This window comes from Sceloporus undulatus, chromosome 2, assembly GCF_019175285.1.
Source record: "Sceloporus undulatus isolate JIND9_A2432 ecotype Alabama chromosome 2, SceUnd_v1.1, whole genome shotgun sequence".
NCBI lineage: Eukaryota > Metazoa > Chordata > Lepidosauria > Squamata > Phrynosomatidae > Sceloporus > Sceloporus undulatus.
Window position 1 is genome coordinate 292,013,061 of NC_056523.1, and position 18,037 is coordinate 292,031,097.

At 37.5% G+C, this 18,037-nt stretch overlaps 2 protein-coding genes across 6 annotated transcripts in view; one reads left to right on the forward strand and one right to left on the reverse strand.

Annotated features, from left to right (window-relative positions):
- SCAMP1 (secretory carrier membrane protein 1) overlaps positions 1-10,931 on the forward strand; it is a 68,695-nt gene extending 57,764 nt beyond the window's left edge. Inside the window, exons 7-9 of the mRNA XM_042447881.1 lie at positions 79-180; positions 2,292-2,409; positions 7,703-10,931. Coding sequence (XP_042303815.1) covers positions 79-180; positions 2,292-2,409; positions 7,703-7,867 — 385 coding nt within the window. The 3' untranslated portion in view covers positions 7,868-10,931. The remainder of the gene's footprint in view (positions 1-78; positions 181-2,291; positions 2,410-7,702) is intronic.
- Positions 10,932-12,054: 1,123 nt separating this feature from the next.
- Positions 12,055-18,037, reverse strand: part of LHFPL2 (LHFPL tetraspan subfamily member 2) — a 133,249-nt gene continuing 127,266 nt past the window's right edge. For all 5 annotated transcript variants that reach the window (XM_042447887.1, XM_042447883.1, XM_042447884.1 and 2 more), the window contains one exon: positions 12,055-16,552. In XM_042447887.1, coding sequence (XP_042303821.1) covers positions 16,296-16,552 — 257 coding nt within the window. In that variant the 3' untranslated portion in view covers positions 12,055-16,295. The remainder of the gene's footprint in view (positions 16,553-18,037) is intronic.

Consider the following 18,037-nt stretch of genomic DNA (forward strand, 5'->3'; position numbering starts at 1 on the left):
TGAGCTTCCTCTGTTGTAATATTTGGCAAATATTGTACAAATAGTTAACATTTTTCTCTTTGTCTCTCTTCATTTCAGAAGTGACAGTTCCTTTAGATTCTTTGTTTTCTTCTTTGTGTACATTTGTCAGTTCGCTGTACATGTACTTCAGGCGGCAGGATTCCAAGGATGGGGCAATTGGTAAGACAACTACTTTATTATAGAGCAATAATCTGTACTGTACATGGAAATGGATTAGCATATCACCTTGTCAAAGTTTTAGCAATACATTGAGGAATAATTACTCTTGAATATTTCAGACTGGGGGTGAAGGTTAAGCCAGATCACTGTGTTACAAAGAAATGCTGAAACCCCCATAGCTGTTTTGTATCAACAGTATATTATAAACTTTGCAGCTATGGTTGGGATTACAACAGGTCACTTCGATCAACTGTAGATAACTGGGTTTTTAACATTTCTGTCTGCGAAACACTCATTCTGGCATTGCTGTCAATTACTGAGTGGCTTCAAAAACAGCAAACAAGAGAGAGGTGGGCAACTAAGAAGACAATTTGACTCATTTGCTCCTCAGTGTTTAATTGAAGGGGATTTCTGTCATAGGAATAAATAATGCCTATTAGCCTTGCTACATTACTAACAGAGATTGCTAATTAGCCTTATATTCTTCACTGGTCATTCATTTCTGATTGGGCTATTGAGGGCCTTTAAAATGATGGGGAAATAGCAGTTAAATCGCCACTTGCAATGGTCACTTTTCTGTCCTGCAGTTTGCCAATTGCACACAGGTTTTTAGAAAGAATGCTGGAAAAGTCCTGGGAAGCTTCAGGTAGTCTGCATGTCACATTTTGCCTACCTTTTTATTTCTGCCATCAATCTGTGGGATAAGAATGTTTTTAAGTAATTCTGGCCTATGTGTAGTCCATCATCATCTGGCAATTGTTATGGTCCCTATCTGGGCTGTAATTTTCTTACTGTGCTGTTTCAAGTGGATGTGGAATGGTATTGGCAATTTTAAGGGCAAGTAAAAAAATTTATTGGCCCAGTTGGAATATCCAGACCTCAATAACCATTTTGGTGTTAAGTGGTGGAGTTGTTTCCAAAAAAGCATATCTTGATTAGGAAGGAACATCTCAGTCAGTTGTGGCAACTGTGTTTTCATATTTCTGAATCCGATGGACACAAAGATAATAGGCAAGAGATTACGTACGGTGGCTTTGATTATTTGTCTGTATGATGGAATCTAGATTAATGGAGTAGTGGTTGTGTCAGTAGTTACTTTAACATACAAACTGTTATGGTTATTGATGTAGGCAGGACCCCTGTTTATTAGGACTTATCGGCCCAGTTGGCATAGTCAGACCTCAACAACCACTTTGGGGTTAGGTGTTCTTGTTCATTTGAACAAAGTTGGGTTACGAATTGCCATATTCTTGTGTCTGCAGAAGCTTTGAGCTAACCACGAGGACCTCTTGCTGATTCTAACCTTTCAGTTACATATTAAGCAAAATAATGCTTAATCAGTGGGTAGTATAACCTACATGGGCATCATTTTATACCTACCAGCATGAGACATATAATTCATGAAACACTTGCACGTGTATTTTCACTCTACTTTACATTCCATACAAATGAGTTTCAAAACCATTAAAAGAGCAAAGAGTTCAATTCTGTTCCTTATGATATTCTCCATTGTCTACAATATATATGCATTGTTAGTTCTTACCAGAGTGAACCTTCTTTTTAAAATGCTTTAAAAGTTTTGGTTGTGTTTTTTTCCCTTCTCCTGTAGTCCATATTGATGGGTTTGGGTGGTAAAATTACAATGGCGGGATACAGACCATCCAAAAGGATGGTCTGCCGCCGCCCTAGTTTGCTGCATGAGGGAGCCACAGCAGACAAACCGCGCGGCTCCCTCGCACAGCAAAAAGAACCTGCAAAAAGGGTTCTTTTTGCGGCGCTGTTGTGATGTCGCAGGGCGCCAATGGCGCACTTGCGGCATCATAAAGGTGCTGAGACGTGCGGATGCTAGGTGTCCATCAAGTCAAAATGGCGGTGCCCATATGTATAGGGCGCTGCCATTTTGACACCCTTGTCACGTGCGAGAGGCGTCTGAAAGCGCCGCCCCTCGCGCGTGACGACAGCACCCCATAGGGCCCGTCTATCGAGCACCTACCTTACCTGAGTATTAGTGAAAGTAACAATAGTTATAGTTCTAGAACATGTTATTATCATTTGAACATTAATATGTAATATATCTATATTTGTGAGTTGTCTTGTTTTTTTCTCTTCAGTGGATGGATTTCATCTCTCACTGGGCTTAACCTTAGTATCCCAGTAGGCATCATGATGATAATCATAGCAGCACTTTTCACAGCATCTGCAGTAATCTCACTAGTTATGTTTAAAAAGGTAAGTACTTTTTATGTGTATGTCAAAGAGAGAGAGAGAGAGAGAGAGAGAGAGAGCATGTTAGTCACCAGTCTATTGAAGGCTTTCTTAATATGCATTTCCTGATGTATGTCAAGTGATATCCAGACCACCATATTTTGAATGTAACAAATCATGCGCACACACACACACACACACACACACACAAATTGATTTGTATATAACAACGTATCTGTGTATGTATTGCTATATTTATGTTTATATTTATATTATAATTGTGAACTAATTTAGTTTGGAACTTGCTTAGCTTCTCTATTCTTAGGTTTCCAAATGTTGCAGCTATGGCAGGAACGCTTATTTCAATGGTGCTTTGTTTGTGTGTGTGCATGTGTTGTGTAGAGAACTCATTATGTTCATAGCAATTTCCAGAAGTATATGAAGTAAAATTTTTACATATATTCCTTCCAACAGTGCTTCTTTAAAATATTCCATAATCATAGGCATTGATCTGATTTGTGTAGACTGGTTTTTCTAAGTTTTAACATTCAGGGCTGCTGGAAATGGATACTCTTAAAGCAAAGTGCAGACAGATACATTCAATAGAAGTTAGATGGCTTTTAAGTCATCATGAATTTTGAGAAGTTTGAATGTTTGATGGTTCTGTGCTCAAATCCTATTTATTCCAGTGGACTATAGGAATAGTTAAATTTATTTTAATACAGGGTTGGGGATCACATGGCCCTCCAGGTATTTTTTGGATTGCAAGTCCCAGCAGCCCTAGCCATCATAGCAAATGATGAAGAATGGTGAAAAATAAAATCTCCCTATGTATTGCTATGGCTGATCTATAAACACTTCTGCAACTAGTTCTACATTCCCTAGGTGGATTTGTGGTGTTATTAACAATTATTGTAAAATATTTGTATCTCACCTTACACCATAGAAAAGTCTGGGTGGCTTTCAATAAAATCAGTCTAAACAATTTAAAATGTAAATTTGTAAAACTAATGTAAGCATTATAAAAGCATATTAAACAAATGAGTAATTTTAAAAGCTATAGCAATGTAAAACCATGTATGGTACAGATTTGGATGAAATAATTAGGTCCAAAAGGCTCTAGTAAAAACCCAAGTTTTTAAGATGATAATGGAAAGAAACCAGTTTTATTACCAGTCAAGACTCAAAGAGAAGGGCACATTTGACAAGTGTGGGAAGAAAGTCATCTGCCAAATTCTTACCTAGCATATTGTTCCCACTAGTGGTACATAACGGAAGGCGGATTTACGTGAGGAGAGGCACTCCTTCAGATATCAAGATTTCAAGCTTTAGAGATTGGATGAGCAAAATGTAACCCATTAATGCAGCCCCCTAAGCCTTTTAAAGATCCCACCCCAAAGGTCCAAAGCCCCCAAGAGCCCAAGGCACACAGATACCACCTGTTGCAGCTTCCTGAATGCAAGACATGATTTGCTGCAGCCACAGAAATGCTCCTGCTTTTTCTTTCTCTCCTGTGCCTGTATTTGTCCTGTGTTTGTGTTCTCTTTTTGTGGCTGCAAAAACTATTGCTGATTTTCCCCATGTGCTTCCTCTATCCTTCTCTTGCCACAGCTTCAAAAATGCTGCTGCTTTCTCTTTCTCTCTGTCCCGTTTCTTCTGTTCTCTGTGTGTCTGCTCTCCACACTTCCCACTCCTTCTCTTTCTCTGAGTTTCTTCATCTTCTCATGTCCGCTATCCACCCTATTCACCCCCCCTAGAGTGGCATACCTGGCAGTAATTTGGAAAGCTGTAAGTTAGAAAGATCTAGGCTACTATTATAGAGTGAGTGTGAGAAAGAGAGAATGAGGTAGGACAGACAGGGACAGGGACAAGTAATGAAGGCAGGGCAAAATGAGAAAGAAAACAGTGAAAGAAAACCCCCGAGGTAAGAGCAGCAGAGAGCAAGAAGAAAATGCATTCACACTTCTGTGTGTGTGCGTGTGTATTGAGAGAGAGAGAGTTTTCTTCCATCACTGCAAGTCAGGAGTCCAGCTGCTGCGTTGGTACCTTGAGTGTATCAGTCACACCTAGTATTACCCAAACCAGTCTCTGTGAAACATGTTTGCAGTGCTTCTTAGTTACCACTAGAGGTCAGACTTCGTATATAATGATAACTGTTGCTGTATGCCCTCAAGTTGTTTCCAACTTACGGTGATCCTATCACGGGGTTTTCTCTCCTTCTGAGGCTGGGAGTATGACTTGCTTGAGGTCACCCAGAGGGCTTCCATGGATGGCCAGGGATTTGTCCCCTGGTCTCCAAAATTGTAGACCAACGCTCAAACCACTGCACGGCATTGGCTCATTTTTACTGATAATTACTTTGTTGCAACGTGCCATCAAGGTGGCTTCAACTTATGGTAACCTTACAGATGAGAGACTGCCATGAAACTCTTTTAGTAACAGTAATAGGTCTTGCAAAATCAGAGCTGTGGCTACTATGAGATTCAAATCATAGCCAGCACAACAAGCTGGAAGGTAGGTCCTTTTCAAGGAAGTCAATGGGGGGGGGGGAGCAAAGGCAGGCTTACAGTTGAAAATTAGCAAAACAAAAATAAAGACTGCAGATGATTTACATAACTTTAAAGTAGACAATGAAGACATTGAAATCATTAAAAGATTTTCCAAACCTTGGCTCAGTCATTAATTAGAATGGAAACTGCAGTCAAGAAATCAGAAGATGACTAAAAACGAGAAGGGCAGCTGTAGACAAAATCCACAAGCATAAAAATAAATAATTGAATATCAAAGTGAAAGCTGGGCAGTGAAATCTGTATAGTGAAGAAAGCCGATAGAAAGAAAATCAACTCATTTGAAATGTGTTGCTGGAAAATGTTCTGCAGATACTGTGGACAGCTAAAAAAGACAAATAAAGCAGATCAAGGCTGAACTCTTTCTAGAAGTCAGGATGATTAAACTGAGTCTACTATACTTTGGCCATATCTTGAGAAGGCATGATTCACTAGAAAAAACAGTAATACTTAGTAAGGTAATAAGAAACAAAGTACACCATATTACAGATGGCTAGACTAAGTTAAAGACTTATTTAAAAGTACTCAGCAGCTAGCTGAAAACATTGAGAGCCCAGACAATAAAGAGCTTTTTGCCTTGCCAGATGTTGATTGTATCCTTCATTTTACTGTATATATGTTCAAGGAGTTAACATGCTGTGGGGAAAATATCTAGCAGAGATCTTAAAAGGTTTAGAGGCTGAAAAACCTATTTTGGAGCAGAGAATTTCATTCATTCTTTCACTCATTCATTCAGTTTATACCCTGCCTCTCACCTGCCAGTGAACCCACAGTGGCTTAAAATAATTTTAAAGAAAAGTAAAATTTAATCTCTGTTGAATGGTAACATGAAACTTTCCAACTATAAAGGAACAAGTCAGATGTGTCTTTGGGGGTCTGGGAGCACAGTCCAAGGAAAGATAGTAGCAATTTTGTATTCAATTTTATATTAAATAGATTTATTTAAGAAATAAGGCTTACTGAGCAAATTCAGACATATTCTCCTGTTAATTTAGAATTGCCAAATCATGACTTAAGGTGTTTCTAATTATTTCTTTTTTAATAATGGCATTGAGTTCTAGCTAGATACTAGAAAACCTTACAGATTAATGGAAGCATTAATGAGTAAGAGATTAATATACTTCTGAAATCTTGGTTTAGTTTAACAGGATTATTCTTCTGTGCCTCTCATAATTCAATAGTATGCCATATCAGATCCTTCCATCTAATTATTCTGAGTTTTGATCAAATTATTTTTTCATTTATTTCATCTGGTTTTCTTACTACATTTTGTCTTGCAATGGGTAGAACTACTATACCATATATTTCTATACCATAGAAATATTTTCTTTACTTCCAATATCTTCAAGAGCTGTTTGGATTAATGTTGCTTCTTTAAGTCTTTAACAGTATAAAGCTATCTCATAGCTTAAGTCTGATAAGAGTCAAAACATACATAATTTGAAGATGTGCACATTAACAAATATCATATCTGCAAAATGATGAAGCTTAATGATTGGATGGAACTAGATGCTTGTTTAGGAAGGAATGGTTATATACCAATACAAAATAATAATAGAATCATAGACTTAGGCCCTATATAGACTGGTCTGAAAGGCCGGCCTGTGGGTGGAGTCAGGGTGCAGTGTCCTGATGATGCATGCCGACTCCACCCCCAGGGTGCCATGATGCCGCACGCCATTCCAGACGGCACATAGCATCATGGTGCCCTTTGGAGGGCACAAAAAGGAGCTGCTTTTTGCAGTTCCTTTTTTGTGCTCTCCAAAGTCTTGATTGGGGCCATGGTGTGAGGTTGCCAGAACTCCGATCCAGCCAGGAAAGGGGCGGCTTGTAGAGCCCCTTAGAAGGGACTGCGAAGGCCATTTAGTCTGATCCCCTGCCATGCAGGAATACAAAATTAAAGCACACCTGAAAGATGCCTATCCAGCCTTTGTTTCAAGGCCTCCAAAGAAGGAGTGTACACTACCCTCAAAGGCAGTCTATTGCACTGTTGAACAGCTCTTATTGTCAAGTGAGACTTTTTGTTTAGGTGGAATCTTTTTTCTTGTAATTTGAAATTCTGGAGCATTTCACTCTCTAGAAGCAACTGAAAGCAACTGAAAACAAGCTCACTCCATCTTCCACACTACATTCTTTCAAATATTAAAGATAGTTATCATATCATTTCTCAATCTCTTCTCCAAGCTAAGCATACCCAGCTCCCTTAGCCATTTGTCATAAGGCATGGTTTCCAGATATCTACCATCTTGGTCATCCTCCTCTGGACATATTCCATCTTGTCATCATCCTTCTTGAATGGTGGTGTCCAGAACCTGTCATAATATTCCAAGTGAAGCTTGACCAAAGTTCAGTAGAGTGGTACTGTTGCTTTTCTTGATCAGGACCCTGTAGTCCTGTTGATGAAGTCACATTTGTCCTTATAATCTACATTTCATTGTTCTTTGAGTGGTTCCCAGTGAGGAGAACGGAGACAGAGCAGAATGTAGCATTGTGATATGAGTGTGAGGAACCTTAACATGAGAAACCTGTTTTCATTGGCATTCAAATCATGTAATGTGTAGTTGCACCCTCTGATTTGTGGTCATCGGCAGTACATATTGACAGCATGATGGTAGTTCTTAGTCTTCAGATTTCCATTGTTTCACCCCTTAATATTCTGATGCCTTAAAAATCCTACTAAATACTACTAAAAATGTAAATACAGTATTTTATCCCAAAACATCTCTCACTTTTACTTCATTTCTTCATAGGTGCATGGTTTATATCGCACAACTGGAGCAAGTTTTGAGAAAGCGCAACAAGAATTTGCAACAGGCGTGATGTCCAACAAAACTGTACAAACTGCGGCAGCCAATGCAGCATCAACAGCAGCTACTAGTGCAGCTCAAAATGCTTTTAAGGGTAACCAAATGTAGAGAAAAGGAGATGAAAAATACTACAACTTTCTGGCTGTATTTTATTTTTCAGTCACTTATATTCCCTGAAGACTTGTGTTAAAAATGCACACAGCATGTATGTCTCTTGAGCTGTGCATGAGCTAAAACAGGAAAAGGTCCTTGTTTCATTCCTTTATGACATATTTATTTGTAAGTATTTTCTGGCTACTACTCTTAACATAAAATGTTATATTATTCTCCAAATTTTTTGGAGGCACTCTATATTGGTGAAAATTTCAACTGTGGATCTGAAAAAGATATGGCAGCTCTTGGGGACAATTTAATTGGAATTTAGGCATTTTCTTGAAAGTTCTCTCCAGAACCATTCACTTGACTAGACAAGCACTTTGGATTAAATCCCGTTGTTCCTAACAATTTACTTCCCTATATTCTTACATAAGAAACAGGGAGGCTGAATTCTGAACAAGAAATTTGGGCCTCTGCTGCTTTATAGTTTTGGCAACTGATGAAGAAGGGCAAATGTAAGCTTAAAATAAGTATGATAGATAGTGTAAATTCTTTTTTAGGATAATAAATCTTTTGATAAAAATCTGAGTTTGCATGAAACAGTTTTAACCATGCTGAGCTATTGTTTTGGTCCAGATTTTGTCTCTGCCACTATGGTAATAGGGTGGGAAATTTGTTTTTTCATGGTGTAAGTTTGTTCTAACACAGAAATATTGGAACACAGATACTTCACCAGGAGGTGAAGAGAAGAAAATTACATTGAATTGAAGCTGAGTGATTATATTTTAATTTCAGTATTCATGAATTTGAAAAACATACTGTTAAAGATACTTTTAAAATCATGGATGTAGTGTGGAATTCAGGGTATTCATTAAAAACATACTTTTAACCAGTGTCTGGAACTCTCCCATTGGTAGTACTTCTTGTCCTGTTAAAATGCTGTGGCATTTTTGGTTGTGCTTAAGAATTCCAACATTTTAAAAGTGTGCACTTGTGTTTAACAATGGTACTGAAGTTTAGCCTTGTCATTCACTCTGTTTACTGCTTCTCTATTTTATTTTTTATTTAAATTTTAAAATTTTAATCATAATCACAAGCCTATTCAGGGTTTTAAAAAAATGCATTCAGTTATGTACGTGAAATCTTTTAACATACTTCAGCCTTCATATGTAATTTACTCTGAATAAATGCATTGTATCAAATGCAAACTGAAAGAGTTTTCAGCACTGATCAGCTGACAGTGGGAGTTGTACAGAGGGTGTTGGTGGTTTTTAATTCATCATCATAATATTCTGAGTCCCAGTTGCCTCTCAGTTTAATGCAATTTTTCTTTTCCCCCTACTTTTAACATAATTTTTCAGTTTAACATAATTTTTCCCATCTCTTATTTTGCCATACAGCATACATATGGTACATATCTTGGACTAACTTTTCAAACAATATTTCTTTTGTGAAGGGGACTTTTAATTGTTATGTGGTAGGTAAAATTGTTGCAAGATGGGTCCTACCTTTATTTAATTCAATATGAGCCAACATTTACTTAGAAAAATGGTAATACAGTACAATCTAATTCCACAATTGGGCCGTTCTCCCATATCTGCAATTACAAAATAAACAATTAGAAAAGCTTCATTGCGGTTATGTTAGAATGTAGATGATGTGGGAATTATATTTTATAAATAATTTTAAATCTATATATAACATAGAGGGCAAGTAAAATTGTGGATGTAGCGTAAAATTCAGGGTATTTATTTCTTGATTAATACGGTCAATGTGTTGACTTTCATCACTTATGTACATTTATTGCAATACATCAGCAGCCCTAGAACAATTTTGTTAACTCTTTAAATTGTGTTGAGGAGGAAAACTATTAACATTTTGAAAAGGGTGGTTCTTGAATAATTTTTTTCTCAGGGGATGAAGCAAAATGAAACTTGAAATATATAAATGCAGATCTCGTCTTCAGTACAGTAATCTTGTTAGCCATGATGCCCCCCCCCCAAACTGAAATTGTAATGTAGATAGCATATTAGATTCTCATAAACCTCTGGAAGTTACAGTATCCATAGCATTTGATCAGGTAGTAAATTTTCACATTGCCCCGATTTCTGATTTTTCATGTGGCAGAAGGCTGTTGTATGTTAAATGTTGTAAGAAATGGATGGTATGAAGGAACATTAGTGAAAAGATAATATGTCCATTACTTGTCATTTTGTAGTATCCAGTTGTTGGAAGTTTAATTCAGATTGAGTTTCAACACTGGACTGTCAGTATGTGGTCTATATAATTTTGACATTGAGGTTATTTATCTGAGAGATATCTGTATATTTGTAAATTACTAACAATGCTTTGCCATCATGGTGAATGTCATGGTTCTGTAGAAATGCACACAGATTTTCTGATGTTGCATGTCTGGGTAGTTCAAAGGTTCTGCATATTTATTGTATTAACTGAGTGACATAGAATAAAAATGTTTCCTGAATGTTTGCTCTGTATAGTTTTAAAAATAAGGAAAAGGTTTTTTTGTGTGTGTAAATGGTGAGATAAAATGGAAGAGGGTTAAAATGTACAGAAAAATCATGTTATTTGCCCTGATCCAGCTCTAGTCTTGTTTAGTTACACAGAAGCAGAGTATGTATGTTATACAGTGCAAACAGACACCCATAGTGGGATGTTCATCCAAACGATCATATAGTATCACCCAGTGGCATTGTTTTACTTTACACTGATGTGCAACTGAATACACATCACCATCCATGGCCTGGTCCTACTAAACACATGTAATTATGCACTTGTATACCTGGGTCAGGGACTTTTTTCTTGGTAATCTGTATATAGATTCTGTAACTTTCTGCAGTGGGAAACTCGTGTCAGTTGCCGGAACAGTTTATTAGGACACTTAGTACGGGGTTGTTTTTAAGGAAACACCCAGTAATAGATGCAGTGTTTTGGTTCTGTGATGTAAATTGGAAGCTTTAAGAAGAGAATGATTTGTTAGTACTAATGAAATTTACAAGTATTACATTTGTCCAGGAATTTGTTGGAAGTAAAATTAAACCTCTGAAAATGTCTGTTACTTGCTGTCTTTTATATTAAGATCACTTTGTGGTTACTGTGCAAGATCACTTTCTCTGATGTTCTTTATACAGATGCATCAACAAAATCAAAGATAGCACACACCTATACAGAGTAGTACACGAGCAGCCAGATAAATGTCTCTGCTTGCTAGGGCCAAGATGCCAGTGTATGGGGATGGGAATGGGAAAATACATCACTACAGCAAGGAAGAGTTGTAGCTCACACTTTAAACACCTATGGTTTATTTGGAATTTCATTATTTTATTTTATAAATGCCTTTCCTAACAAGATTTCCCCATGATCAGCATGTTGATTTAGTAATTGCACTTAATTGGCTTTCTCTACTCACCTGACCTGTATCATTTCTGGCAAGGGTGCATTTGAGAGTCATTAAACTAAGAAACCTAAAACCTCCATGCACCCTGGCAAATAATGATGTTCCTAATCATTCTTGGGTCCCCATTAGAGGGGGGCACATCCTGAAATGAGATCTACAAGTGTCCATCCTCTCCACTCCAATGTGATTAAAACAATGGTTTAGGCCACAGTTATCTTATTCAATGATTCATTTTGTTTAAATACAAAGGAATTAAGAAAGTGGTGTAAGGTATATATTTTTATAGTTTTATCAGATTCTATAAAAGAGGTATCTATCATGAAGAGATGTAGTAAGGGGAGAGTTATTTTATCTAAAGTGTAAGGAATAAATATGGGCTCAGTAATAGGTAAGTTAATTCCTGGATCTTCTTGATTACCAAGATCATCTTGATTACTTTCATTGTGATTAAAAATGTATTCGATGAAAATTCAGTATTGATATCTGATGTATTTTAGAGTTATTGACACAAATGTTTTTACGTATCAGTACTGGAAAATACAGCTCATTCTATCTCCAGTTGTATGCACCACTTTTCACTAGGCTCCGAAAGATGACAACAGTCCATACAGTTCTTTATTAATAAAATGGTTACCTCTTCTTTCTCCTGTACCTAGAAGCCACAACCAATTGTGACATTTCTGTCTTGTTTTACAGATAAAATAGCATACTTTTTTTTCACAATCGTGAGCGTTGGTGTTGCCATAATTCCAGTTCAAAATTGGAAATGATTTCTTTGCAAACATCAGGGGTTAATAATTGTTTATTAGGCAAAAAACAAACAAACTATATTGTTGACAAATTAAATTAGCAGTACAGCTCAACAACAATGTTCCTTACTAAGTTTAGCAGACTGTAGCACATCAAACATCCCTTCCCTGTTCCTCTTCTTTTTGCCAATGAGCGCCTTAGTTGCTAAATACCAGCTTACCCTTCACATTTAGAGTTAAGGCTATAAATAGATTACCAATCACTGCAGTTATTGTTAACCATGCCTTCTTTCAAAGAGGGATTTTTTAAGGACAAGGTTGATTTCTAATGTTAAATGGCATTATAGTTGTTTTGTCTACAGAAACTTCAGCATTCTTGTCCCTATCAAACCATTCATTTTCTAATCTTTGTATTGCACATTATAGATATAAACTGTTTAGATTTTAAATTTGTTACTCCCTTGAAAAAGCAATGACATATAAATCTCAGTAAACTGAAATACCACATTTCACGCATAGTTTCTAGAGATGAAAACTGCAGATTAAATTGCAGGATGTTTCTTTGGACATTTTATCAAAAGCTTGGTAGTTTGATGGACACACCTTAATGTAAACTTAGGGGGTGACAACAGAACTTTCAAGTAACTATGAGATTATATTGATAGCAGTGGGTACAAAAACAATGAAACCATGCCGTAGGCTTTTTTTTTTTCATGTGGTGCACCCCAACCCCTTCACGAAGCATGAACTGGAACCAAAACTTAGAAAACCGGTGTCTCACCTGTAAGAAAGGAACATTGTTTCCTATACAGTTGGACCTTCATATCCCAGGGGATCTGTTCTGGACCCCCTCCCCCCAACAGATACAAAGAAATGCAAGATCTCAAAAGCCCCATTGTCCCTAATGGCAGTACAGTGTGTGCATGGCTGCTAGCACCATAGACAACAAAGGGATTTACTATCTGTGGATGCTTAAGTCTGCAGATGGCAAGCCCGCAGATAGCAAGGCCCTACTGTATAGGCAACACCAATGATTGGTTAGTGAAATCCTCATTTGGATCAAACATGGGGTTGAAATCTTGACTGTATCAATGGGATGTGCATAGTCCTTTATATGGGACTGTACCTCTGCATTCCAGGAAAGCTCCAGACCTTGGTGCCTGCTATTGTAGTACAGGTAAAGGGCAAGGGCGTGCCTCCTCCCTCAGTAACTTTTTGAGCTTAGAGGCATTTGAACAAAAGCAGTTTTATAGTTGACCTATATTAGTCTGTAAGATGCAATTGTTTTAGGTGGTGATTCTAAAGCAAATATACTAAAACAGTATCTTAGTAAGGAACAAAATTAAATGAATGTTTACCTTTCTGATTTATGTGCTAGCTAAGATTTATTTGGGCCTAGGCTGCATCATTATGCTACTGTGCCTTTTTGATCCATTTTCTTGTGGATAATGCACTTTGTTCAAGATAAAAAAACACAGACAAATTCTAAAGTTAAATGGATTGGATGCAAAGAAAATAATGTAGAAGAGGGCTGGCAGAAGCTGACTTCCTTGCTTCCTGGCATCTCCCTGAACACCTTACCTGTATGCAGTATTGAAAGGCTATCTGTCAATTAATTGGGAACACCACAGTTTGTCTGGTTTTTTTAAAAGCGGACTTATTGATTATGCACTCAACATTGCAAAATGGCAGTCTCTTAAGCTGGCATACCATTTTGAAACCATGACAAAAGAAAATTTGAAATGTAGGGGACTAATTACAAAAAACAGTGGTTTATTGAATCAACAAGTTCTTTCACGACAAGTGTTTTTTCAAGTGCACCCTATACTAGTCTGTTCTGCAGTAACAGTCCTGAACAGCTCTTGAAACAAATGTAGCTCAAGAAGCAGTATGGAGTTGAAGTACCAGAGTATCTTAAATATGTGTGTGGGGAGAAAATGTGAAATCATTTCTTGTACATTCTGCTGCATTTTTAAGGGGGAGGGGGTGCTGTTTGGTGCACAGCCAGATTCATGATGCACATGCACCTGGATCTAAGCAGCAGTTGTAGCGATATTTACATGAAGTTCAGTCTGACAATTTCCCTATGTGGAATGTGGTAAAATCATACCCTGTGATTATTTAGGCAGCTCTTAATGTAAACATCTGAATAGCTCCATTTACTGGTTATTCTAACCGCAACAGTAAAATGCTTCAACCTAAAGTTTTTGTCCTTTACTACTAGCAAGAAGAGCAAATCACACAACCATAAACATGATGAAGGGGCTTTGTACTGGAACCTCCCAGTATGTAAAATGAAAGCATCCTGCTTGGATCTCTAAACAAGTCCCATCAACCATGTTTTTTGGCCATCAGGGCTTTGCTAAACCTTGGGAGGGTTTAACAAGCATCTGGCAGTCCATAATAGCAGGCAACATTTGCCATGGGCCAAAGTTAGCCTATTTCTTCTTCTTCTTAATTTTTTTTTTTTAGGGGGGAATGTGTTTTTAGGCTATTCTGGAAAGAGCTAGTCAATGGCTCCTTGTGCAGTGTACAAAACCAGACATACATGCACAACACTGAATTATATGCACATATATTACTAACAAAATTCCAGCCACATACTGTTGGATTTCCAGGTTAAGCAAGGTTAACAGTTTTGCTTGTCATACTCATCTATGTATGATTTCCTTCCCCTCTTCTGAAAGTGGCATTTTATACTCTGCTAAGTTGTGGTGTCTGCTGTGCTACATGTGGGTTGCAGAGCCCCTCTCATACTTCACTTTGGGGACTGTCCACACATTTTTGAACACTAGTCATGGTGTAGCTGTAGCAACTGTCACATAGAGGCACCCTGGCTTTTGTGGACTGGCAGTTCCCACGTTTAGCACTTTCGGTATTCAACATGTCAGCTTTGATAACATCATACAAAAAGTGTACGTCTATAATTCCCACTTGTTAATTTACAGGTGCCTTACTAGAGTTCTTGTAGCAGTGGTTAAAGAAGCAGCAGCCATGCACAATAATCCTGAGTTAAACGGTAGATTCTAAATTACATTCCTTTTCACTGGAATTTTTTTTCTTTTAGAAAATATGATAGAAATAAGTGGTTTTTATTAGTGGTTTGATGTGGCATTTTAATCTAGCAGCCTCCCAACTGCTGTGTTTCTTCTTTGTCTATCAAAAAGGTACAATATAAAATATCAATGTTAATGAGGTTAACCTAATAACTGAACATCAAGATATTAGACATTATCATCTCTTCACTTTTCTTATACATCCACCACTGCATTGTGCTGTTCTTTTAATTCTGTGTATTTTCAAAAAAGCATGGAAAATTACACAAATATAATGACAAGTCTAATGGAAAAGGACCATTTGTGGGAAACCACTAACCGCAACACTAATCTGCATCTCCATAAGGGTGCAACACAACCTAAAAAGAGCTTTCAGAAGAACTACCATTAGGTGGTACTGTGGTTTCTTTAGGCACAGATCTCTATGAGCATGATGGCATTTTGGATTCATAATGATGAGAAGAAGCAGCTGGCAGTACTGAGCTTGCAAATGTCCCTGAAGATGGAGGACCTACATTTTGTCTTATAGGCACACCCTAAGACCTCCTTTACCATCTACATTTATTCAGAGAAATCAATAGTACGACTTGCCTGTGCATAGAAAACCTAAGTAATTTACTTGAAATTCTGGCTGCTCCTGCCCATTACTTGTTTAGGTTGTAACCCAGTGTTTCTTAGGTAAAGTATTGCTTGTAAGTCCCTTTCCTGTTAACTACAGCTGGAATTCCTGCTTGTTTCCTAGACATTCTCCCAATTTGCTATTGCATGCAAAACAAATTGTTCTGCTTTTTTGATAAACTGAATTCTGCTGTGGAGGATATTACCACTTTTGGTGCCTAAAACCCTTGAAACTGAAGCCTGATTACACTATCTTGTTCTGTAAATACTCGAGACATACATATTTATTTTAAACATTATCCTTCAAGGATTCCTTCACAGTCCTTCATGGTGATGAACATAAGTTAATCACTTCCACAGTTGTTTGGCATCATTCATAGAAACTTGAAGCCAACAGGTGTGCTAAGTAGCACCCTGTTGATGTACCAACTATAAGAATTCCCACCAGTTAACATTTTCTTCTTACACTGCCTATAAAGTGACACTATAATGCTTGACCCTCTAGAAGACTTGCATGTATCCATTGTCTCCTACAAGAGTCCACCTATTAAACCACTTTGTAAACAGTTCTTCTGAGAGATGAAGTGATTTTTCTTGGATCATTAAAGGAGACAGATAAGGCTTTTCCCCTCTTCAATTTCCTCTTGCACTTTGTCACTGGAGGTGGCAATTTCAGCTTGGGCAGAGAAGACGGCACAGATAAAAGTCAGGACGGTACCCCCGATGGCAGTGTAGAAAGCCCAGCCAAGAGAACAGTCACCAAGTTTATAAGCTGAAGCATAAGATCCACAATAGCTTATTGCCTTCTGACAACCCCAACCTGCAGGGTATAAGATCAAGCCTAGGATAAGGAAGAGACCTATAAAGAAAAAGGAAAAAAATACAATTAGAAAAAAAGAGCAATAAACTGATAATTTTTAAAAAAAATAGCATGAAAGGGAAGCCACACTTAGAGGCGGGGTATTTAAAATTCAGATTTTTCATAATCAAAATCTACAGTAAAATGATTTAGCTTGAAATTTAGATTGCTGCAGTCTGTTTTGTTTACAGTGCTGTCTGTAAACTGGTATCCTGTTCAGGATCAAATATTTGAATTATGAAGAGGGCACATTGTTACTACCTGAAACATAGAACAGCAGGAAAATATTGGCGTCTCCCCTCTGGAATCATCTCTTTTCTTGCTATTGTGTCCCCCCTCCTTTTCTTTGTGTAGCTCCATGCACTTAATATATTTACTGAGTAATACATTGCTCACAACCAGAGGGAGTAGACTTCCATGTATAATATTTTGCTACTCCATGCGTAGGGCTTCTGTATAGGGCTTCCCACAGGCATGTGGTCTGATCCTGCCTCTTATGAAATGGTCAAATGAAGCCAGTTTTTAAACTGTGTCATGCAAAACTATTAAAAAAACATTGAAAACTATCAGTTCACATCCAGTTTAAAAAACAATTTCCAATGATATATTTTTCCATAGCAAATTTACCACGCCATCTTCTTTCTCTCTCTTTGTGTGTATGTATTCCTAACTCAAGGATGTCTTGATTAAATCAAGAAGTACATGTGTCAAGGTTAAACAAACATACACATGTTCAGCTGTTGATATAAGATGTATTAAGTATAGCGCTCTTTCAGCATGGGTCCTTTAACAAAGTGTCCTTTTAGGTATAGTCATTTTTTGTTAAATAAAAAGGCTAGAATATAGTATGGGGCATACATCAATGTAAGTGGGCTTACATCTACAGGAAATAAAACTGAGCAATTTCGCAATGTCCATATTCAACAAGCAGCTGCTGTGATGTTATTACACAGGAGAACCAGTGAGGTGAGCAATGCAGATCAGGGCCAGTGTGCATTGGATGCTCCCAATGCCTATCAGGACACCAGTAGGGAATGACAATGTGCATTGGTAGACCCTGATGCACACTAGGATGCTCTTGCTAGTGGCCTTGATATGCATCTTTGTCATTACTAGGAGGATTCCACAGAGCCTCTGCTATGTACCTAAGTATGCATAAAGTTATGCAGCATAGACCACAATATAGAATCACAGCCAAGGAAAATATTTATTATTCCCTTTACATAATTACATATATCCCAGTAAAATAATCTCTATATAAAGCTTTGAATGCATTTGAATAAGACATTCAAACCAAATGTGTTAAATAACATTAATGAGAGCATTGTAAAATTTTCCAAATCTACATTTTTTCTGAAAAACCCAACTCACTGCTCACACTATTATATATACTGCTATGATTTCTCCTCTGTCCCAAGCCTGACGTTTTCGCAACATTATAAATCACAGCCACTATCTGTTTGCTTCTCTGTAAATCTTCAGGGC